Here is a 23,537-nt window from a genome sequence, read left to right as displayed (position 1 = left end):
TCTGCCAGGTAATCCAGGATGAGAGGTAGGGAGGGCTGTGCTGTTCTGGCTCCCTTAGCCTGGATCCAGGTGAAAAACCTTTTCCACTTGTCAGCATAGCATTTTCTAGTGCTGTGGCATCTTGCCTCACTTATAACATCTAGGACTTGTTTGCTTATGCTGGCAGCTTGAGGAGAGGTCAGGGAATAAGCCAGGCTGCCAGGTAGAGGGTCTGCAATTGGGGATGCATGAATTCTCCATTCCTCTGGGTCAGGAGCGTTGAGATCTGAGGTCAGTGGCAGGGGTGACAGGCTGTGCAGCAGTGGGTACCAATGCTGGCTTGGCCAGTCTGGGGCAATCAGGAATGCCCTCAGTTTTTCCTCCCTTATTTTGAGCAGAACCCTTGGAATGAGTGGTAGAGGGGGAAATGCATAGATGAGAGGTTTACCCACTGGAAGAACTGAGCATCCACTTTCCAGGCCTTGCTGTGAAGTTCCCTGGGGCAAAACTTGCTGAGCTGATGATTGGAGTGGGAGGTAAAGAGGTCGACCTTTGTAGTGCCCCATTTCTGGGTTACAAGGGTGAAGCTTCTGTGGTCTAGCTGCCACTCGTGTGGGTCTAGCAGGTTTCTGCTTAAGTTGTCTACCAGAGAGTTTAGAGAGCCTGGCAGGAACTGTGCTAGCAGGTGTAGTTGCATGGCTGAGGCTGTATGCCAAAGGGTCATGGCGAGCCTGCAGAGAGGATAAGGGCGAGTCCCTCCCTGCTTGTTGATATACCACATCACTGTGGTGTTGTCTGTTTTGATCAGTAGAGTCCCTGGGAAGAGTAGGGGTCTGAAAGCTGTCAGGGTGTGCTCAACAGCTAGCATCTCTTTTTGGGTGATGTGCAAATGTATTTGATTTGGACTCCAATGGCCCTGAATGCAACTGCCATTCAGGTGTGCACCCCAGGCATAGTCTGATGCATCTGTGGTCAGGGTCTGGGCGGTGTGGGTTTGTGAAAAGAGAAGTCCCTTGTTGTGGTTGCATGCTGCTGCCCACCAAAGAAAATCTTTCCTTAGACAAGGTATCATTGGTATGAGAGTTTCCAAGTCTTGAGAGTGTTGACACCAAAGGCTTTTTAGGTACCATTGTAGTTTCCTCATATGCAGTCTGGCATATGGAATGAGAAGGATGCAGGAGGCCATGAACCCTAGAGCTTGCAGGATTTTCCTTGCGGACAACTGGGTTCTTGTGGCTGATTGAGAGAAGTAGTCTGTCAGGTAGGTTTGTTTTTTGGAGTAAGGAATGCCATCTGGGATGCTGTGTCCAGGCTTGCTCCCAGGAATACAATTTTTTTGTGGGGACTAGTTTTGATTTCTTTTCATTGATAGTATACCCCAGGGAGGTCAGTAGGTCCTTTACAAAAGTCAGGTGCTGCAGCAGCCTTTCCTGACTGTCTGCCTGAATCAGGCAGTCATTTAAGTATGGGTAAATTTGAAAATTTCTTTGTCTGCAAAAAGCAATGGCGGGAGCCAGGCATTTTGTGAAAACTCTGGGAGCAGTGGATAAGCCAAAGGGAAGCACAGAGAACCGAAAGTGCATATATCCTGCCCTGAAATGTAGGTATTTCCTTCATGATTCCCTGATTGGGATGTGTAGGTAGGCCTCTTTTAGGTCTACGGTGGCTAACCAAGCATCCTTGAAAAGCATTGGTAGAAGTGGCTGGAGGGTGAGCATTTTTAATTTTGGTATCAGCAGAAAGGTGTTTAGAATGGATAGATCGAGGATGGGGCACCATGTGCCCTCTTTTCTGGGTATCAGGAAGAGTCTGGAGTAGAAACCTTGGCCTATCTGTTCTGCAGGAACATGCTGTATTGCCCTCATGGACAGCATGGAAAGGACTTGCTTTTTGGCCTCCTCCCACTGGTATGGAGGAAGATCTGGGAATTCTTTTGGGGTTGGCGGAGTGTGGAAATAAAATGTGTACCCCTGGGACACTATGTTGAGGACCCATCGGTCATTGGTAATGGTGGCCAACTGCTTGCATGGAAGGAGAGTTTTCCTCCTAGGGGCACAAGCAGGTGGAAGTGAAACGTCATTGTGAGCTCTTACCATAAGGGGGTGGCTTTGCACGCCCTGTTTTTGAAGAGGAGGAACTCCATTGCTTAGATTTCTGCATTCCCTGGGGCTGCTGTCTGGGGGGAGGTCTGCTTCCCCTGGGTCTGGGCTGAGCTGGCCAGGAGGGGGCAGGAAAGGACCAGTGCTTGGAGGGGCAATGCCTACTGAACCTAGGTGGCTGGACCTGTAAGAAGTCTAACTGTCTGCATAGATTTAGCTTTTTCTTCCATCTTTTTTAAGACCTCTTCTGCCTTGGTGCCAAATAAGTTGCCTTTGTTCAAGGGTGCATCCAATAACTTAGATTTGACATTGTCTGGCAGGGTCTGTTCCTTAAGCCAAGCATGCCTTCTAAGGACAGAACCAGTGACTGCTGCCCTGCAAGATGCTTCTAGAGCATCAAAACCACATTGTAAGGTGAGCTTAGTTACTTGACTTACATAATGCATTAACTCTTGTAATTCTTTATTTTCTGCACAAGCAGGAAAAGAAGATATTTTTTGTTTGAGGAGTTCCATGGTATGCTGCTGATATTTCAGCATGTGGAACTGACAATTTAATGCTCTAGTAGCAAGAGTAGCAGAGGTATATACTTTTTTACCCCATCAGTCTAATGCTCGGGAATCCCTATCTGAGGGCGTGGGATTCTTAGCTGAAGTTGCTTTGATTCCTTTAGGTCCTTGAGAGATGACCTCGGGGTCAGCAGTAGGATTTTTGAAAAGAAATTTGCGAGAGGAACTCTAATAACTGTCAGGTTTCATGGGAGCAGGAGGAAGGGTGTCAGGAGTTAGACTGGATTCTATAAAAAAATCATCCACAACATCCAGGACAGGAAAAATGGCCAAAGGTTTGTGCTGTGGTAAATCTAAGAATTCCCGGAGTCTCTTTTTTGACTGAGGACAGTCCTGACATTCCCATTGGAAATGCTCCCTTAATGTATGTAGGGTTTCCGCAAATGAAAAATCCTCAGGTTAAGAGGCAGAAGGAATGGATTCCTCTGCATCAGAATCCTCATAAGCAGAGAGGGGTTTGCATATCTTCACATTCAGATGCATTTGAGTCATGTGACTCCTGTACAGATAAAATTACTGGGGACAAGTCTCTTTTTCTTCTGGAAAGGGTAGCCTGGCTTCCACTAATAAGCATAATAAGGTCTTCCGCCATTTTAAGCACTTGAGACTGAGGCAAGGAAGCAAGTGCATGATCTTGGGTCGCCGTTTTTTTGGGTGTGGTTCCGTACCCTAGGCCTAGAAACTTGGTAGTTTTAGAAAGAACTGTAGACACGAAATACGTCTTTAGTCTGTGTCAAGTATTGGTAGTGCGAAGTACTTCCTCAGAAGCCAGTGCCTGCTCAGCGGCACTAGACCCATCCAAGGTAGAGACATCCGCAGGACCCTTAGTTGAAGAAGAGTCTCACAGCATACTGGACTCTGAAAGGGTCTCGGTAGTGGCCTGCGAATCCACAAAAGCCAAACGCAGGAATCAGGGGCGGAGGACTGGAGAACTGACAACTAACTTTACGGAAGCGCTGTTGATAGTTTTGGACCTGTGCAGTCTGTCTTTATCCTTATGTTTTTTCAGAAGATCGGTAGTCGGATGGCTTACCAAAGCCATATCGGAATTCGAGGACTGAGAGCAAAAATATCGAACTACAATAAGGGCCCGACGACATATAGTTCTGGTGTTGAACAAAGCACAAAAGCCACAGCAGGGGATGTCATGGTCTGGGCCTAAACAGGTGATGCAGTAAGAATGGAAGTCTCTGTGTGGTATTTGCTTTCCACAGGCGAGACAATTGTTAACTTTTTCTGACATTGGTTAGAGCAAGAAAAAAGGATCCCAATGGGGTACTTAGCTTTAGAAGACTTCAACTTCAATTTCTAAACGAAAACTCAGGTAGCGGCTGACCAGCACTAGTGCCAACTGCTTCTGCTTTGGGCTCCTCGGCAAGAAAGACTGATGTAATGGCGTTGGTTGCCTGATTTTATACCATTGATGACCTGACGTTAGCCCTGGAGTGACAATAACTGACGCAGAAATACTAAGCCTCTGATCTTTGGGCCGACCGAGGGCTATCCCGGCAGGATAACCCAAATGTGATGACTACAACAGTGTAACATGAAGAACAAAGTATTACTCAACCATCTCTATTAGCCACCAAAAAAAAGTAGAAAAATAGTAGAAAAATACTGCTAAAATGATTCAACCCTATAATATTCTTTCTGTATACTGAATCAGCAAACAACCATACTTTCACAGGCATTCCCCTTCATGTCACATTTGTATTACACCAAGTCCCTTATGAATCACTGCATGCTTAGTATATTGTTATTAATATGATAATTAGTTGGGACAACATTTTCCGCAAAGGGGATAATGATGCATTTCTTGGCATTCAGTTTGAGGCAATGCATCTGGCACCAGTCTTTAGTTTGGTTAAGGCCCTCTTGGAGGATTGTTCATATCACTAGGGGAATTTAAGACAGTACCCAGAATGCAGTCATCTGAAAACCTGGTCAGCCACTGACCACTGGTTTTGGCTTGCACCTCAGAAAAGTATATCCCAAACAATACAGGCCCCAAGACCGACAGTTGGGGTACACCACTCGTTACGGGTCCACTACTAGAGGTGGCTTCCCCTATTTTGACTTAGTGGGTCCTATCAGTGAGCCAGGTAGCTACCCATCTGGTAACATACGGGTTGGATGTCTAGCTGGGAGAGTTCATCTATTATGCCCGAGAGGGGAACAATGTTGAAGGCTTTGGCTAGGTCAAGATAGGCAGTGTGCACAGTCTTCCCTTTGTCCATGGCTTTGGTGAGTGTTTTGAAGAAGTCGGCAGAGTTTAAAAGGCACGTTCTCCCTTTGACAAAACCACACTGTGTGGGGTCAAGCATTTGGAGGTTGCCAATGTCCTTGTTTATAAGGTCCATGATGATGTGTTCCATGGCCTTGCAGATCAGGCTAGTTAGGCTGATGGGCCTATAACTGCCTGAGTTGGTGGATGCTCCACCTTTGTGTAGAGGGATGACCGTGGCTGTTCTCCATATGGCTGGGACAAAGCTGTTCAGGCTTTGGTTAAATAGGGTGCCTAATGGTGCTGAGAGCTCATGCCTGAGTTCATGCAGGACACAGCCAGGGATGTTGTCAGGTCCCACGAAGGCTGAAGATTTTGCCTGAGAAGGCATTAAAGACCTGCTCCCTAGTAATGAGGGGAGAGGTGGTGGTGCTGCAGATGTCCTGGTGTACTGATGGAGGGGGATGGGGGGTGAAGTTTTCATTGAACCTGTCTGCCAGCAGGGTGGCTATATCTACAGTGTTTGTGCATGTGGTGTCCTTGACCACAAGTTCAAAGGAGATTTAGGTGTTACCTTTCAGATTGTGGACTTGTGTAAAGAAGGCCTTGTGATGGTCCTTGGCGGATGTAGCCAATTTGGACTCAAAGTCAGCCTTAGAGGATTTCACCAGTGACCTTATTTGCTTGTTCAGACAAAGGAGAAACTGTTTCCAGCTTGGCACCTGCTCCTTCTTGGTCCTGGACAGCATTTTTTTCCTTTTATTATGGAGTTTGTTTATTGCTGCTGTTCATCAGACAGGTTTCCTCTTCCTTAAGGAAGATGATTTGATCCTGTCCGGTATTGCTGAGTCCATGCAGCTATGTAGGTGGTCATACAGTTTTTTGGTGTAGGCTTGGACATTAGTGCTAGTTCCAACTGAAAGACAGTGGCTGTAAAGCTGCTTATACCTGCTCTCAGGAGGTAGTAGTCAGCTTTGAAAAAAAAGTTTTTTTGTTTGACCCTGGCAAGGGGGGGGGGGGGTAGGGGAGATGATGACTTCAAAAGTGATTGCTTTATGGTCGGATCTTACCAAGGAGGATGACAGTGTAGGGGGTGCTAAAGTGAATACTCATGCTGGTTAGTACCAGGTCCAGCATATTTTCACCTCTCATGGGCTATCGACCAGCTAATCCAATGGACTGGCACTGACGTAGTCAAGGAATCTCTGAGTGGTCGTGTTTGGGCTAGAACAGGTCTTCCACCTATGGCTGGGTAGTTAAATTCACCCAGGATCTGAATAAAGGGTTGAATCTTGATGGATTTAAGTAAGCCTAGACAGGTTGAGTGGGTGTCCTGAGTCATAGTTGGGGGGTGTCTGTAGCTAGCTATGATTTCAATATGTGTTTTGTCAACAGTTAACTGCACATGGAGGGTCTCCTGTGCATCATACTGTTTGACCAGCTTGGAGGTGTGTATGTCTTTGATAAATATTGAAACTCCACCTCCTTTGGCTTTGTAGCCCTCCATTTGGGGTCTGAAAGTAAGGGGGGCTCTCCATAGCTTTGAACCAGGTGTCAGAAACTGCACAAATGTCATCATCTTCCAGGGTGAGGAATTCTTGCAGTGAGTGCAGTTCCATGTTAAGACTCCTAGCGCTTAGCAGCATGACCTTTGAATATCATTCAGAAGAATTTTTCATGGTGGTAACTTTGTCCTCATGACTTTGCCTAAAAAGGCACTATGGAGGAGGCAAAAGCCTTTGCCAGAAGCCTAAAGCCCTGGGTAGACAGATGAAGGCCATCTCCGGCAAAGCATCGTGGTCTGTCAACCATGTTCTCCCAGGCTGTCAGGTACTGGATCCCCTTGGAATGACACCAGAAACTAAGCCAATTGTTAAAGTCAATCATTTTCTGCTTGTATTGAGGCATCATTCTGGGTGACGGTAGGATGCTGCTTAAGCTAGGGACATACCTGCCTGGGACGCATTCAGCGAGCTCAATCATGTCTCTCTTCATATAGTCCATAGACATATGTCTCATGTCATTCACACCAACATGGACTATGACACAGTCATAACAGTACCTAGTGATGAGAGACTTGAGTGCTTGTGTGATATGGCGGATAGCCTCTCCTATGACTAGTATTTTGGGTTTGTGGCTGGGCTTTAGAGGCTGCGTGACACAGGTATGTGTACTATGTGTGGTGCTTGGTGCTGTGGGTTGTGATGTGCCTGAGTGTTTTTGCCTCAGTCTCTTTTGTTTAAGTATGTTTTTGCTGAAAATCTCTGCATATACGGGAGTGTGTTGTACAGGTGTGGGTAGTGTTAGAGGTGTTGTGTTTGTAGTCTTTGTGCAGACAACCTACTCAGTGCCAGGTGTACTGCCTTGTGATTGAGACAGCAAATACTGTAGGCTCTTAATGTAAATGCATCTCTCACATACTGTGTTAATATGTGGTAGAATTAAAGGGTTGTCTGTGTACATAAGGCAGTTGCTACACTGTCACAGGATGGCCATATCAACCAAACTAGCAGGAGAAACCATAGGAAATTGCCCATCCATGGTTGTCGGAATCTGTGGAAGAGAAGTCAGGGATAGCAGAGTGGGTACTATCTGAGGAGAGTACCTATTGGTGTGAGTAGGACTGGATAAAAATCACTACAGTAGCTGCAAGGGAGGGCCTCAACTGCACAAGAGTGCTGGTAAGGAAAAAAAATGCAGCTGAGATACCTCACAAAGGGTTAAAACAGCGCAGCAGTGGTGCACAGTGGGTAAACAAGCGCAAACCCACACAAACACTGGGTTTAAATACCACAAACACGGAAGTAAAAGGGAAACATTGGAAATGACCAATCAACCCTTGTCACTGAGCTCCTAGTCAAACAACCTATGCCAGATCAGTTTAACCAGTTCACTTACTCTCAACTAAGTTTGTTTGAACCAGGCTCTGCTGAGGTGCATCATTTCTGGGACATTTTACAAAATTAGTGAGGCTCCAAGACCAACCTAAGTGCTTTTTCATTTATTTTACCTTATTTTACTGTATTTGCACTTGCCTATCATTATCTGTGCCTTATACCTAATTTATCACATTTGCACTGTTTTAAAGCAATTTACTGATCAATTGCATTTCACTGCTGTTTAACTGTATTTCATTATTTACTAATATTTATTACTGTTTAACTGTAATTTACTGCATTTCTTTACTGTTTAACTGTATTAATCATAATATGAGTTCTGTTTTTGTCTAAGTGGTTAATCAGTGTGCTTCTGCAAGCTTTACAGTGTTCTTAACCCTTAAATTCAGTAGCATAGTCTGGATACGGGTTTGCTGCATCCAGAGCAAATTGTTTTTGCCTTCTGTGTTTCTGGCAGCCATCTTGTGTTGGTAGAAGGCTATCTTCTCTGCTAGTGTCAGAGTAACAGGGCTGCCTTGAACTTGTCTGGCACAAGCTGACTGGTAAAGAAAGCAGGGGCTAGCAGGATTGGCTAGATTTCTGTGTTACTAGAACCTTCTTTTTTTGTGGTATTTAAACCCCGTGTTTGAGCTGGTTTGGGCTTGTCTGCACATCGCGCACTGCTTTTAACCCTTTGCAAGGTATTCCAGCTACAAATTTTCCCTTAGTAGCACTTGTGTGATCACCTAGTAGTGCTCATCTTAGACCTTCCAACCCTTTACCCCCTTAGCTCTGTCTGGTGCATCTCCCTCAGATTCTGACAAAAATGGATGGACAGTGTCCTGTGTCTCCTGACAGTCTGGTTGATATGGGCATCCTGAAACAGAGTAGCAAATGCCTCATGTATACAGACAGCCCTCTAATACTACCACCTAGGAAGATAATTTGTGACAGATGCAATTACATTAAGAACTTAGAGTTTATGCTCTCTCCCTCACAAGCCAACATATCTGGCCCTGAGAAGGTTGTCAACACAAAAACCACCCACACCTATACAGCACACACCCACATATGCAGAGATCCTCAATAAAAACATACCCAAACAAAAAACACCTCCGAGGCAAAAACACAAGCGAACTCCACAGCCCACCACACCTAGTCTACATACCTGCGTCTCACCGCCATCAAGGCCTAACCATAAACCCAACATATTAGTCATATGAGACTCCATTGTGAGACCCACAGATGTGCCCCTCACCAGGCTGGATAAAGAGAAAGTCACGGTTAGTTGTCTGTCAGGTGCCAGAAGCAGTCATATCACACATGCATTCAAGTTTCTTAACAACAGATACTGTTATGACTCGGTCATAGTCCAAGCTGGGGTGAATGACTTGAGACGTACCTCCTTGGACTATATGTCCCAGGGAGGCATGTCCCTAGCCTTACACAGCATTCTGCTGTCACCCAGAGTGATGCCTCAATACAAACAGAAAATTACTGACTGGAGAGAGCCATCGGGTGCTGACTTGTTGAACACTAGCTAAACTCTTGGCTTAGCTTGTAAGGGCCTCAGGGCCAACAGCCTAGTAACTTCCTATGAAGTGCAGGTAGACCCCAGCCAACACAAGATGGAGTAGCAAGAAACACAAGAATCACACAAACAGCTCCGGATACAGTAAAACCTGCAACCAGACTATACTAAAGATATTTAAACCCTGTTTAGGTCGATTTAAAAAATGAGAAAAGATACAAACAAATATAACAGCAGAACAGTTCACACTCAGTTAATTAAACAGTTTAATAGTAAAACAGTGAAAAAATATAGTGCAGATGAAATGTAAGTTAATAGAACATCACAGTTAATCAAATAAAGTGCAGAATTGTCAGAATACATTGAAAAATGTCACTTAGTTTTGTAGATTCTCTCAGCATTTTTTAAATCTCCACAGGGTAGATGCAGAAAATTCACCATCTTGTACCTTACATACTGAACCTGAAGAACCTGCCAACCGGACTGGGAGCAAACTCCATTCCCCTTTCCCTACCAGCCATACCCCAAAGCATACCTGACACCAGTCTTCTACCTAGCATCTCCAAACAGCTGTTCATATCCTTGCTCTCCAAGGTCAAAAACACTACCTCTATGGGACCAGATAACATCCCAGGCTGCTTAATAAACAATGTAAAAAGTACAGTTTTGTACCTACCATAAATGTAAATGTTCGAGTGTATACACTGCTGCAGTCATTACACTTGGGTTATCCTGCAGTCAGGCGCTTCCCCAGTCGGCCTGAGTTCCAAAATATTGGTGCAGCATCAGTTGCTGTCGCCTCCTTCCTGATGTCAGTGCGACAGAGGTATATAAGATGCAGTCGACATTTTCTTTAGTTTTTCTTGCCCCAGATGTCAGGTGCCCCCAAATGGGTAGGCAATTCAAATTGCTAATAAAACATAGATAGGAAAGGCAAACAACAACTTTTAGTTACCAGCAAATACTCCCCATCGGTAGTAAAGGGTAGAAGATATAGGTACATACCAGCAAGTAAGAGGGGAAGGAGGGAGGGTAACCTGGACTGCAGCAGTGTATACACTCGAACATCTACATTTATGGTAGGTACAAAACTGTACTATGTTCATCGTGTTACACTGCTGCAGTCATTACACTTGGGTAGAATCCCAAAGCTGAGGTAGGGTGGCTGGATCTATAAGGCATTAGGTGTGGCAATAAGGCCCTGCAGCACAGCAGTGGCGAAGCCAGCTCTGGATTTACAGTATAAAGGCAGATGGTAATGCTTGGTGAAGGTATGCACAGAACTCCATGTTGCTGTTTCCAAAATGTCCTTGGTAGGCAGTTGAACTGGCCGTTGCCCTGGTGGAGTGAGATCTAATGCTGCTAGGTATAGGTTTCCCATGGTGTGCATAGCAGAAACGTATGCAATGTCCTATCCATTTTGAAATAGTCTGTTTTGAAATGGCTTTTCCCTGTGCTCCTGCAGCATATACTCCCAGTAATTGCTCAGATTTTCTGAAAGCTTTGGTTTTGTCCAAGTAGAAGCGTAACTGCCTGTGAATGTCCAATGAATGCAGTAGTCTCTCCCCTTTATTCTTTGCTTTTGGATAAAAAGTTGGCAAGTGAATAGTTTGGTTTAGTGACACACTTGAAACCATCTTTGGCATAAACGTAGGGTTAGTTCTTAGGGACACCCTGTCCTGGTGGAAAATGAGGAAAGGTTCCACTGCCATTAGTGCCTGTAATTCTGAAACTCTTCGAGCTGATGCTATTGCCAGAAGCAGAGCAGTTTTCCAAGAAATATATTTTAATTCTGCTGTGTTAGCTGGCTCAAAGGGAGATAAAGTTAATTTTTCCAAAACAAAGTTGAGGTCCCAAGTTGGAGTAGGTGCTCTACGGGGTGGTCTTATGTTTTTAGCCCCTCTGAGGTACTGTTTTAGCAAAGGATTAGAGAAAATTGGAGGATCTGTGTTGTAATGAGCAGAGATGGCAGAGGCGTGGATCTTGATGGATGAAAAGGAGAGACCTTTGTCCAGCATCTCAGTTAAATATTGTAGAATCTGAGGAATCTTTGGGACAAGAGGGTCAAGGCTGTGAGCCTGGTTCCAGCCACAGAATCCCTTCCATTTATCCGAATAGGCTTTCCTGGTACTAGGCCTTCTGGCCTCCAGAATGACATCCATAACAGCTTTGGAGAGAGGCATTGCTTGCTTGACTAAGGAATTTTCCATGCAGCTAGGTTTAAGGTCTTGAGCTGACTGTGAAGTATCTGATTGTTGTGCTGGGTCAGCAGATGTGGGATTTGAGGCAATATCCAAGGTGGTTCTTGCGCTAAATTCTTTAAGATTGGGTACCAGTGCTGGCGTGGCCAGTCTGGTGCAATCAGGATCATCTTTGGCTCTTCTTGCTTGGCTTTTATGAGTACCTTTGAAAGGAGAGGTAGTGGTGGAAAGGCATATACTTGTAGGTTTTTCCAGCTGAATGAGAGGGCATCCACTTTCCATGCTTGTGGATGGTAACTCCTTGTGCAGAATTTCTGTAGCTGGCAGTTGCTTGGGGATGCAAACAGATCTATGTCCGGACTCCACCATTTCTGTGTTATCATTCTGAATATTTGTGGATTCAATTCCCATTCGTGGGGATCCATGATGTTTTTGCTTAAGTCGTCTGCCAGTGTGTTTTTTCTCCTGGCAGGAATTGCGCTTGCAGATGAACTTGATAGTTTACAGCAGTGTTCCACAACGTCATGGCTTATCTGCAGAGGGGATAGTAGTGAGTGCCCCCTTGTTTGTTTATGTACCACATAACTGTGGTGTTGTCTGTTTTTAGTAATAGTTGCCCTGGATGCAGCAGGTCCTTGAAAGCTATAAGGGCATTTTGTACACCTAACATCTCTTTTTGATTGATGTGAAGATGCCTTTGTTCTGCGGGCCACTTGCCCTGAATACATTTTCCTGCCATGTGTGCTCCCCAGGCGTAATCCGATGCATCTGTTGTCAGTGTTTGCCTGGCTGTGGGTTGAGTAAAAGGCTGTTCCTTGTTGAGGTGACAAGCTTGAGCCCACCATCGAAACTCCTGTTGAAGGCAAGGAATTAGTGGTATAACTGTTTCCAAACTTTGACAGTGTTGAGACCGTACACACTTTAGGTACCATTGTAGTTTCCTCATATGCAGTCTGGCATATGGAATTAGTAGAATGCAAGATGCCATGTAACCCAAGGCCTGCAGAATTTTTCTTGCAGGGAGTTGGGTTTTTGTTGCCATCAATTGAAAGTATTGAGTCAGTTGTCCTTGCTTGTCTGGCGTGAGATAAGCCATCTGGGCTGTTGTGTTAAAGCTGGCACCCAGGAATATTATCTCTTGTGAGGGCACTAGTTTTGATTTCTTTTCGTTTACTGTGTACCCCAGGCAACTTAATAACTGTTTTACAAATGCCAGATGCTCTAGAAGAATGTCCTTGCTCTCTGCTTGAATCAGGCAGTCATCCAGGTATGGATAAATTTGAATTCCTTTCTGTCTGCAAAATGCAATTACTGGTGCCAGGCACTTTGTGAAGACCCTGGGCACAGTAGATAAGCCAAAGGGCAGTGCAGAGAATTGGTAGTGCATTGAACCTGCTGTGAATCTGAGGTATCTTCTGCAGTTTTGTCTGATAGGGACATGCAGGTATGCCTCCTTGAGGTCCAAGGTCACGAGCCAAGCTTTCTTGCCCAGCATGGGAAGAAGCTGCTGTAGTGTCAACATTTTGAATTTCGGAACATCCAGGTAAGTGTTTAGAGAAGAAAGATCCAGAATGGGCCTCCAGGCTTTGTCCTTTCTGGGAACCAGAAAGAGTCTTGAATTAAATCCTTGTCCTTGCTCTTGTGGCGGTACCTCTTGAATAGCTCTCATATCCATGAGTGCTGTCATTTGTTTTTGAGCCTCTGCCCATTGGTTTGGTGGCAGATTTGGCATTCCTTTTAACCTTGGCAGAGTGTGAAAGTGGAACCTGTAACCTTGAGATACAATGTTGAGAACCCATTTGTCTTTGGTGATCCAATGCCAGTTGTGATAGAAAAGTGCTAGTTTTCCTCCCAAGGGGGCTGCTAAGAGAGAGTTGTTTGGCAGCTGTAATGGGAAGTCATTGAGTCTGCTTTTTACATGGTTGGGGCCTGTCTTCCCCTTCTTTCTGGCCTGGTGCACCCCATTGTCGAGGCCTGTAAGGATCTTGTGATTGACCTCTACATCTTGGATGTCTGTATCTGCCCCTTTGAGGTCTGTCTGTAGCCGGAAAGGACCAATTCTTTGTTGGCCAATTTCTGCTAAATCTTGGTGGCTGAACCTGTAAGAAATCCTTTACCGTTTGCATAGATTTTGCCTTATTCTCCATTTTCTTTAATACCTCTTCTGCCTTAACTCCAAATAACACATCCTGCTGTAAAGGTGCATCCAATAATTTTGCTTTAACATGATCTGGTAACATATGTTCTTTTAACCAAGCATGCCTTCTAATGACAGAGCCTGTAACTGTTGCTCTACAGGAGGCCTCTAAAGAATCAAAACCACATTGCAAAGTATGCTTTCCCACTTGTTCAGCTGCATGCAATAAATCCTGCATTTCTTTAAAATTAGGAGGATCTGAATCTGGAAGCATTTTTTGTTTTAACTGTGACATCAAAAATTGCTGATATTTTAGCAAGTGAAACTGGCAATTTAAGGCTCTCATTGCTAAGGTTGCAGACGTATATACTTTCTTTCCCCATCTGTCCAATGCTCTGGAGTCTCTGTCAGAGGGGACTGGATTTTTTGCTGATGAGGCCTTAATCCCTTTGGGTCCCTGAGAAATAGTTTCAGGGTCAGCTACAGGGCTTTTATGCAGAAATTTGTGTGAGTCAGGGACTCTGTAGTATCTGTCAGGTTTAACTGGGGCTGGAGGTAAGGAGTCAGGATTTAAGCTGGATTCAGTATACACATCATCCACAATGTCTAACACTGGCAGAATAGCAAGGGGTCTGTGTTGAGGTAATAAAAGGAAGTCTCTGCGCCTTTTCTTGGATTCAGAGTAATCCTGGCCTTCCCAATGGAAATGCTCCCTCATGGTATGTAAGGTTTCCCCAAAGGAGAGGCTGATGGAATTGATTCCTCAGCATCAGAGTCCTCATAAGGGGGTAAAGAATATCCTAAGTCTGAGGATGAATCTGAAGAAATGGACACCTGGTCAGATGAGTCATAGTCTGCATCCTGTCTGGGCCTTTTATCAGGAGGGGGATGGGACCCCCCTGATCAGAGTGATTAGGTCTTTGGCCATTTTGAGTATTTGTTTCTTAGGCATGGAGGCCTGTCCTGGAGAATGCTGAATTTGTTTCTTTGTTTTTAAAGGAGGCTTAGACTTAGCATGGGGTTTAATGGTTAACTGAGTAGGTCTGAAAACACCCTCTGAAGTTTCGGGTTGCTCAGCTACTCCGGATCCCTCTGAAGGGTTAGCCTCGGTAGGCTGAAAATCTTGTGCGTCCAAGGGCCAGCCATCTCCATGTTGGAGGAGGCCTGTGGTTCTGCATAAGTGGTAGTCAGGGACTGCGAAGGCGTCTCGCTGAAAACCGGAGAACCGGCGACCGGCCTAGAAGAGGCTTCGTCATCAGGTTTGGGCCTCGGATGCCTGTCCTTGTCTTTGGGCTTTTTATGTATTCCAGTCGTCGGAAGTTCCGACGGCATGGTGTAATTAAATTTTCTGCCAAAATAATGTTGGGCAAAATCAAACCGACGTTTAACAGTGCGCTTGTTAAACCTAGCACAAAACCACAACCAGTGACGTCGTGGTCTGGGCCTAGGCATGGGATACAATAGGAATGGAAATCCTAATGAGGTATTTGCTTCCCACAAGAAATACAGTTATTAACTTTTACTGACATCGGTCTGAGGCAAGAAAAAGTTTCCCCAACATGATGAACATTAAGACCTAGCAGAACCCACTTGGTACCATCTTTAACCTCAGCCTGAGCAATGACTTCATTCCAGCAGAGTGGAGAAAGTACAGTTGTGTACCTACCATAAATGTAGATGTTCGATTGTATTCACTGTTGCAGTCATTACACTTGGGTTATCCAGCTGACAGGCTACCTGCAGTTGGCCTGAATTCCATTTCCAAAGTCCCAGTCCGGCGTCGATTGCCGTCACCCCTTCCCTGACGTCAGTCCGCCAGGGGTATAAAAGATGCAGCCAACGCCATTTTCTTCAGTTTTTCTTGCCTCAGATGTCAGGTGCCCCCAGAAGGGTAGGCTGAAAATATTATGATCATAAAAAAGCATGCACATAACCTTCCATCTACAAGCAAATACACCACATACGTTGCATAGAATAGAGAGGTACAGATAAGTCCCAGCAAAGAAAAAAGGCGGATGGTGGGAGGATAACCTGGATTGCAACAGTGAATAGACTTGAACATCGACATTTATGGTAGGTACACAGCTGTACTATGTTCATCATGTTTCACTGTTGCAGTCATTACACCTGGGTTGAATCCCAAAGCTGACTTTGGGTGGCTTGGCCTAAATAGAATTAGGAGTAGCTATGAAGCCCTGCAGAACTGCAGTGGCAAAGCCTGCTCTGGATTTAGAGTAAAGAGGTAAATGGTAGTGCTTTGTAAAAGTGTGCACTGAAGTCCAGGTTGCAGCCTCCAAAATGTCCTTGGTTGGTACTCCTCTGAGGAAGGCTGCTGAAGTGGCTGCTGCTCTGGTAGAATGTGGCCTAATGCCCTTGGGCACTGATTTGCCATGTTGTGAATAGCAGAAACGAATGCAGTGGCCTATCCATTTTAAAATAGTCTGCTTAGAGATAGCTTTTCCTTGCGAACCTGCAGCATATGCCACTAAGAGTTGTTCAGTCTTTCTGAAAGCTTTAGTTTTGTCCAAGTAAAAGCGTAGCTGTCTATGTATGTCCAAAGAATGCAGAAGTCTCTCCCCCTTATTCTGTGGGTTTGGATAAAAGGTAGGCAAATGTATGGTTTGCTTAAGAGCCACACTGGACACTACCTAAGGCATAAATTTCGGGTTTGTCCTTAGAGAAACCATGTCTTGATAGAAAATAATAAAAGGTTCCACAGCCATTAGTGCCTGTAACTCTGAGACTCTTCTTGTTGAAGTTATTGCTAGGAGAAGTGCTGTTTTCTGTGATAAGTATTTTATCTCCACTGTATTGGCTGGCTCAAAAGGAGGCAGTGTGAGTTTTTCCAAGACAAAATTGAGGTCCCATGCAGGTATTCAAGCTCTCCTTGGAGGTCTTATGTTTTTGGCCCCTCTGAGAAACTATCTTAGCAGTGGATGAGAAAAAATAAAAAATAGGTGGGTCCGTATTGTAATGAGCTGAAATGGCAGAGGCATGGATCTTAATTGATGAGAAGGATAGGCCTTTGTCCAGCATCTCAGTTAGGTATTGCAAAATCTGAGGAATATTTGGTACAAGCATGTCAAATTCCCTGCGCTTGGTTCCAAGCACAGAATCTCTTCCATTTTTCTGCATAAGATTTTCTGGTGTTGGGCCTCCTGGCCTCATAGCATCCATAACTGCTTTAGAGAGAGGTGTGTTCTGAAAGGTGACATTATCCGCCACGCAGCCAGATTTAGGGTTCTGAGTTGGCTATGTAGGAAATGATTGTTCTGTTGGGTCAGCAAATGAGGAATTAGAGGTAATGTCCAGGCTGGGCCTTGAGACAAGCTCTTTAAGATTGGGTACCAGTGCTGGCGTGGCCAGTCTGGGGCAATCAGTATCATTTTTGGCTTCTCATGTCTGACCTTTAAGAGTACCTTGGGGAGGAGAGGCAGAGGAGGGAAGGCATATACTGTAAGAGCTTTCCAGCTGAATGAAAGGGAGTCCACTTTCCATGCTTGTTTATGATAAGTCCGAGTGCAGAATCTCTGTAGCTGGCAGTTGTGAGGGGAGGCGAATAGATCTATGTCTGGGCATCCCCATTTCCTTGTTATCATGTTAAAGATTTGTGGATCTAGTTTCAACTCGTGAGGATACATGAGGTTTCTGCTTAGTTCGTCTACCAAAGTATTTGTCTTTCCTGGCAGGAATTGTGCTTGCAGGTGTACTTGGTAAGTCAATGCTGTGTTCCACAAAGTCATGGCTTGTCTGCAGAGGGGGTAGGAATGTGTGCCCCCTTGCTTGTTTATGTACCACATTGACTGTAGTATTGTCTGTCTTTATCAGCAGTTGTCCTGGATGAAGTAGGTCCTTGAAGGCTGTCAGGGCATTTTGTACAGCTAGCATCTCTTTTTGATTGATATGAAGATGCATTTGGCTTGTGGGCCATGTGCCCTGAATACATTTTCCTGCCATGTGCACCCCCAGGCATAATCTGATGAATCTGTTGTTAGTGTCTGCCTGGCAGTGGGTACAGTGAATGGCAGTCCCTTGTTGTGGCGACAGGCCTGTGCCCACCATCGAAATTCCTGTTGCAGGCAGGGAATGAGAGAAATTACTGTTTCCAGACTGTGACAATATTGAGTCCAAACACTTTTTAGATACCATTGTAGCTTCCTCATATGCAGTCTTGCATATGGAATTAGTAGAATGCAGGATAAATCCAAAATGCTTGGTGCTGACAGGATCCAACCAAAGGAAAACAGTCCAGGCAATCAAATTAGTAAAAAACCTCCAGAAGGATACTGCTGTCGTGTAAAAGGTCTTTATTCAAACCAGAACAAAAGTTAAAATCCAAAAACCAGATACAGAAGGATGCAGGATGCCATGTAGCCCAGTGCCTGCAGAATTTTTCTTGCAGATAACTTGGCGTTTGTTGCCATGTTTTCGAAATAAAAAGTCAGTTGCCTTTGTCTGGCGTGAGATAAGCCATCTGGGCAGTTGTATTTAAGCTTGCACTCAGGAATATTATCTCTTGAGAGGGTACTTGTTTCGATTTCTTTTCGTTTACTGTGTACCCTAGGCAAACTAGTAATCTTTTTACAAACGTCAGATGTTGTAGTAGAAAATCTTTGGTCTTTGCTTAAATAAGGCAGTCGTCCAAGTAGGGATATATTTGAATTCCTCTTTGTCTGCAAAATGCAATTACTGGTGCCAGGCATTTTGTGAAGACCCTGGGCGCAGTAGATAAGCCAAAGGGCAGTGCAGAGAATTGGTAGTGCATTGAGCCAGCTAAAAATCTGAGGTATCTTCTGCAAGATTGTCTGATTGGGACATGCAGGTATGCCTCTTTGAGGTCCAAAATTACAAGCCAAGCCTTCTTGTCCAGCATGGGCAGAAGCTGCTGTAGAGTCAACATTTTGAATTTTGGGACGTCCAGAAAAGTATTTAGAATAGACAGCTCCAGAATTGGTCTCCAGGCTTTGTCCTTTCTTGGTACTAAGAAAAGTCTCGAGTAAAATCCTTGTCCCTGCTCTTGTTGTGGCACTGGCTGAGTAGCCCCCATGTCCATGAGAGATGAAACTTGTTTTTGTGCCTCTGCCCATTGATTGTGTGGCAGGTCTGGCATACCTTTTGCCTTTAGAAGGGTGTGAAAGTGGAACCTTTAGCCCTGAGAGACTATATTTAAGACCCATTTGTCCTTGGTGATCTTGTGCCAGTTTTGTGAAAAAAGTGCTAGCTTTCCCCCCATGGGTGCTGCCAAAAAATAAGTGCTTGTCATTGGCAGAGGGAAGTCATTGGGACTGTTTTCTATAAGGCTGTGATTTGTCTTCTCCGCTTTTGGAGGTAGAAGCACCCCATTGTTTGGGCCTGTATGAGCCCTGGGGCTGTTGCCTGCCTCTAGGACGTCTGAATCTGCCTCTTTGTGGTCTGTCTGACACTGGAAAGGACCAATTCTTAGAGGGCCAGTTCCTGCTAAATCTGGGTGGCTGTACCTGTAAGAAATCCTTTACTGTCTACATAGATTTAACCTTATCCTCCATTTTCTTCAACACCTCTTCTGCCTTAACACCAAACAAATTATCATGCTGTAATGAAGCATCCAATAATTTTGCTTTAACATGAACAGGCAGGTTCTGTTCCTTTAACCAAGCATGCCTTCTAATAACAGAACGTGTAACAGCGGCCCTGCACGAGGCCTCCAGTGAATCATTGCCACATTGCAAAGTATGTTTTCCCCCTTGTTCAGCTGCATGCAATAAATCCTGCAAATCTTTGTTCTCAGAACATTCAGAATTTGTCAACATTTTTTGTTTTAACAAAGATATTAAGTATTGCTGATATCTGAGCACATGAAATTGACAATTTAAAGCCCTTACAGCCAAGGTAGCAGAAGTGTAAACTTTTTTCCCCCATCTGTCCAGAGCCCTAGAATTTCTATCCGGGGGGATAGTTTTTTAGCAGAAGCAGCCTTGACCCCTTTGGGACCCTGTGAGATAGTTTCTGGGTCAGCAGCAGGGTTTTTATAAAGACATTTATGGGAGTCTGGAACCCTGTAGTATCTGTCCGGCTTAACAGGAGCAGGAGGTACAGAGTCTGGAGACAGGCCAGACTCTGAAAATACATCATCTACTACGTCTAGAACAGGGGGAAGTGCAAGAGGTCTGTGTTGAGGAAGTAAAAGAAAGTCTCTAAGCCTTTTATTAGATTCGGAATAATCTTGGCTCTCCCAGTGGAAATGCTCCCTCATGGTATGCAGGGTTTCCCCAAATGAGTAGTCCTCAGGAGGAGAAGCTGAAGGAATAGAATCTTCAGCATCAGAATCCTCATAGGCCATTTTGAGCATCTGTTTCTTAGGCATAGAAGTCTGTCCTGGAGAATGCTGTACTGGTTTCCTTGTCTTTAAAACTGTTTTAGACTTTGTCTTGGATGCTGAAGTAGGTTTTATATAAAGTTGTGAAGGTCTGAAGACACCTCAGAAGCCGATGCCTGCTCAGCAGCTCCAGACCCATCTGAGGGATTAATTTCTGAAGGGCCAATAGCTTGAGTATCCAGAAGCCTAGTTGTCTCCACGTGGGAGTCGGAGGCGGCCTGTGGCTCTAAGGTAGCGGGACTCAGGGTCTGTGAAAGCACCTCACTGAGCACCGGTGAACCGGAGACTAGCCTAGAAGAGGCTTCATCAGTTTTGGACCTCGGATGCTTGTCCTTGTCTTTATCCTTGCATTTTTTATGAATTCCGTTTGTCGGTTGTTCCGACGGCATTATATAGTTAAACCTTCTGCCAAAATAATGAAAAGCAAAATCGTACCGACGCTTAATCGTGCGTTGGTTAAATCTAGCACAAAACCGACAACTAGCAATGTCGTGGTCAGGGCCTAGGCAAGGAATACAGTAAGAATGAAAATCCTTATGAGGTATTTGCTTCCCACAAGAAATACAATTGTTAACTTTTTCTGACATCGGTCTGGAGCAAGAAAAAGTTTCCCCAGCGGGGTACTTAGCTTTATCGAAGACTTCGGAACTGAAATTCAATTTAGAAAATCTCAGGAGTCTGCCGACCGGCACTTGCGAACTGCTTTTGCTTCGAGCACCGCGTGGCAAGAAAGACTGAAGAAAATGGCATCGGCAGTATCTTTTATACCCCTGGTGCACTGACGTCAGGGAAGGGGCGACAGCAACTGATGCAGGACCAGGACTTTGGAATTCAGGCCGACTGCAGGTAGCCTGCCAGCAGGATAACCCAAGTGTAATGACGGGAACAGTGAAACACGATGAACATCAGCAACAGTAATCCCCTTGCACAAAGGGGGGTCCATCAACTGACCCACGGAACTACAGAATCATAAGCTTAACCAGCCTTATCTGCAAGGCCATGGAAAGAATCATCACAACCTTATCAACAAGGATGTATGTGACCTTCAAACTCTTGACCCAACCCAGTCTGGCTTTATTAAGGGTAGATCATGCTTACTGAAACTGGTGGACTTCTTCGAGAATGCCACTAAAGCCCTGGATGAAGGCAAAACATACTGCCTATCTTGATTTAGCCATGGCTTTTGATACAATCCTCCACTCAGGTATCACTAAGAAACTCTCACAAATGGGAATTAACCATATGCCACTAGATGGGAAGCCAAATGGATCACCAACAAAACGCATACTGTCAAAGTTGAGGATTAAACCTCTACCAACAGACTAGTGGCACACCACAAGAATCTGTGATGGGCCCTCTACTGTTTGGAATCTATTTCTTGTAGGTCTAGGCAAAAGTAGATGGCCTGTGGCTTACTAGGTTCGCTGATGATTACAAACTGGGTGCAATCCTTGTTAACATATTACAAAAGCAGCTAACACAGACAATGATTGGTGCCAAAGCCATGGACTAAAACTAAATGCAAAAAAAATGCATTATTACTCCCTTTGGCAAAGAGGAAGTCCCTGCAAATTACAATATTGGCAGTACCCACCTAAGCTGAATCCAAGTGATGCAAGATTTGGGAACACAGGTAGATAGTAATCTAAACTTTGATCACAATGTATCCACAGTGGTATGGACATCCGTCTGCATTGTGCATCTCATAAATAAGGGCATCTAATCCATTACTAAGGATGTTATAAGTCCTCTGTACTCAAAATTTAACAGACCATTAATAGAATGCAAATACATCCTTTTGCATATACCTCATCAGACAAATGCAGCAGCTGGAGAGACCACAGAGGTTTCTCATCAAGAAATGCAAGGGCCTCCAAAACATGACCTACACAGAAAGACTGAAAGCCCTGTCACTGTACTCTGTATCCTCCAGGGTGATGAGGGATGACGTGTGCCTAGCCTACAGAGCAGTCTCTAACCCTGCCCTAATGAAAATGCTGCACATCCACAAATCAAATGGGACAAGAGTCACTTGCTCCAGGGATCTCAAACTAGCCTGTGACATTAAAAGAACATGCTGGAGAAACAGATGTATCTCCCGGAAATTGACAGTCATCCGGAGTAAACTCCCAATTCCCATGAAGCAGAGCTCCCCAATGACCCTACTCAAGCACAACCTAGATAACTAGATGGAATGCCATAAATTTACCCTTGGGGTGGCACCTGTGTTCCTCATGTACAGGGGCAGTCAGTGCTGATCATAGACTCGCTCTGCGAATAACCAACCTATGATGCAATTATAAGGAAAGCTTTACTTTACTAATGACAGCACATGAATTAACTTAAGCACCATATAGAAAAAGGCAGTCCTGTATTTTTCTAAAGTTTTCTAAAAGCAAAACATATTTATAAAAGGCAGCATTTCTTCACATGGCCATGCAATGAGTGGTCATTAACTCCAAGATCCAAGCCCATTCCTTAAAAATGAAACAGACACCAAATACTTACATGTTTAAAACAGGAAACAGGAGCTGCTATAAAATTATTGCTGTTGATATAAGTACCCCAGTTAAAGACCTCTGCAGGAACTGCTGTAAATCAAAAACAGATGTCAGACCATCAGATAAAGTTACTCAATGGTTTTTTTTTTTTTTTATTTGCAACATCAAACTTAATACATTGGCAAAATATCAGCTACCGAGCTTTAGAATTCTAAAGAAGCTATTTCAGCACTTAAACTGTTTGACCCAGTGTGAGATCATCTAGAATAATGGTTTGCAATTTTTTCATTGTAGGAAAGCCATTCATAATAACAAACTCTGTGTGGAGCTGCTTACATTTAATTCATTAATCCAGGACATAAAGTTGTACATTTAAACTTGTTATCTCCAATTCAAATCCCAGTTATCAAACTGTGGAAAATACTTAAGTATTACAAATCACTTCAGCAATGGGGTTATTACACAATTTTCTTTTGGGGGAAAAAAATACAAGCGTAAACATTACTAACTTCAGCACAATGCGTAAAAGTCCCTATTGCATGGCAAAAAATCTTCAGTGACATATAGAAAGCATCAACAATTACATTTAAATTACACGTGATCCATGAATTACTGAAGCAGGTCTTTGTCCTGGGAACAGAGATTTAAAACAAACAATTGCAATACAATGTTCTGATCTGCAGGGAACTTTATCCAATCTGTTATTTTATTTACGTATATAATTATGCATTGTTGACTGGGGTAGAGCACTGATGCAAGGTGCACCATTTTCAAATGCAGACTGGGGTTTAAAATCAGAATAGGAGATAATACAAGAAATTTGGTACACAGTAATTTACATTACAAAGCAATAACATAATCAAAAATACAAAAGCAGTTACATCATTAATCACGACAAGGTTGGGAATAGGTTACTAAACTTCTTACAGTAAGGGTATATAGACTTAAGGCATTTATACTGTCTAATGAAACATTTTAGGACACTAAACTCTAGAAAACAAATACTACTTTGCACTACATAAAAAAAAAGTTGAGAAAAATATTTTACAGAACAGTGGAAAAGTA

The 23,537-nt window shown here is 44.1% G+C and overlaps 1 protein-coding gene across 1 annotated transcript in view; it reads right to left on the bottom strand.

Annotated features, from left to right (window-relative positions):
- The window catches only part of MBTD1 (mbt domain containing 1), a gene marked incomplete in the record, with an annotated part of 2,241,711 nt that overhangs the window by 1,627,172 nt on the left and 591,002 nt on the right, over positions 1-23,537 (bottom strand). Inside the window, 1 exon segment of the mRNA XM_044084938.1 lies at positions 22,480-22,562. Coding sequence (XP_043940873.1) covers positions 22,480-22,562 — 83 coding nt within the window.

Source organism: Protopterus annectens, chromosome 10.part0 (genome assembly GCF_019279795.1).
Source record: "Protopterus annectens isolate FY-2018-M chromosome 10.part0, PAN1.0, whole genome shotgun sequence".
In the NCBI taxonomy this organism is placed as follows: Eukaryota; Metazoa; Chordata; order Ceratodontiformes; family Protopteridae; genus Protopterus; species Protopterus annectens.
Note: the sequence above shows the minus strand (reverse complement) of the source record. Positions and strands in the feature narration are given on the sequence as shown.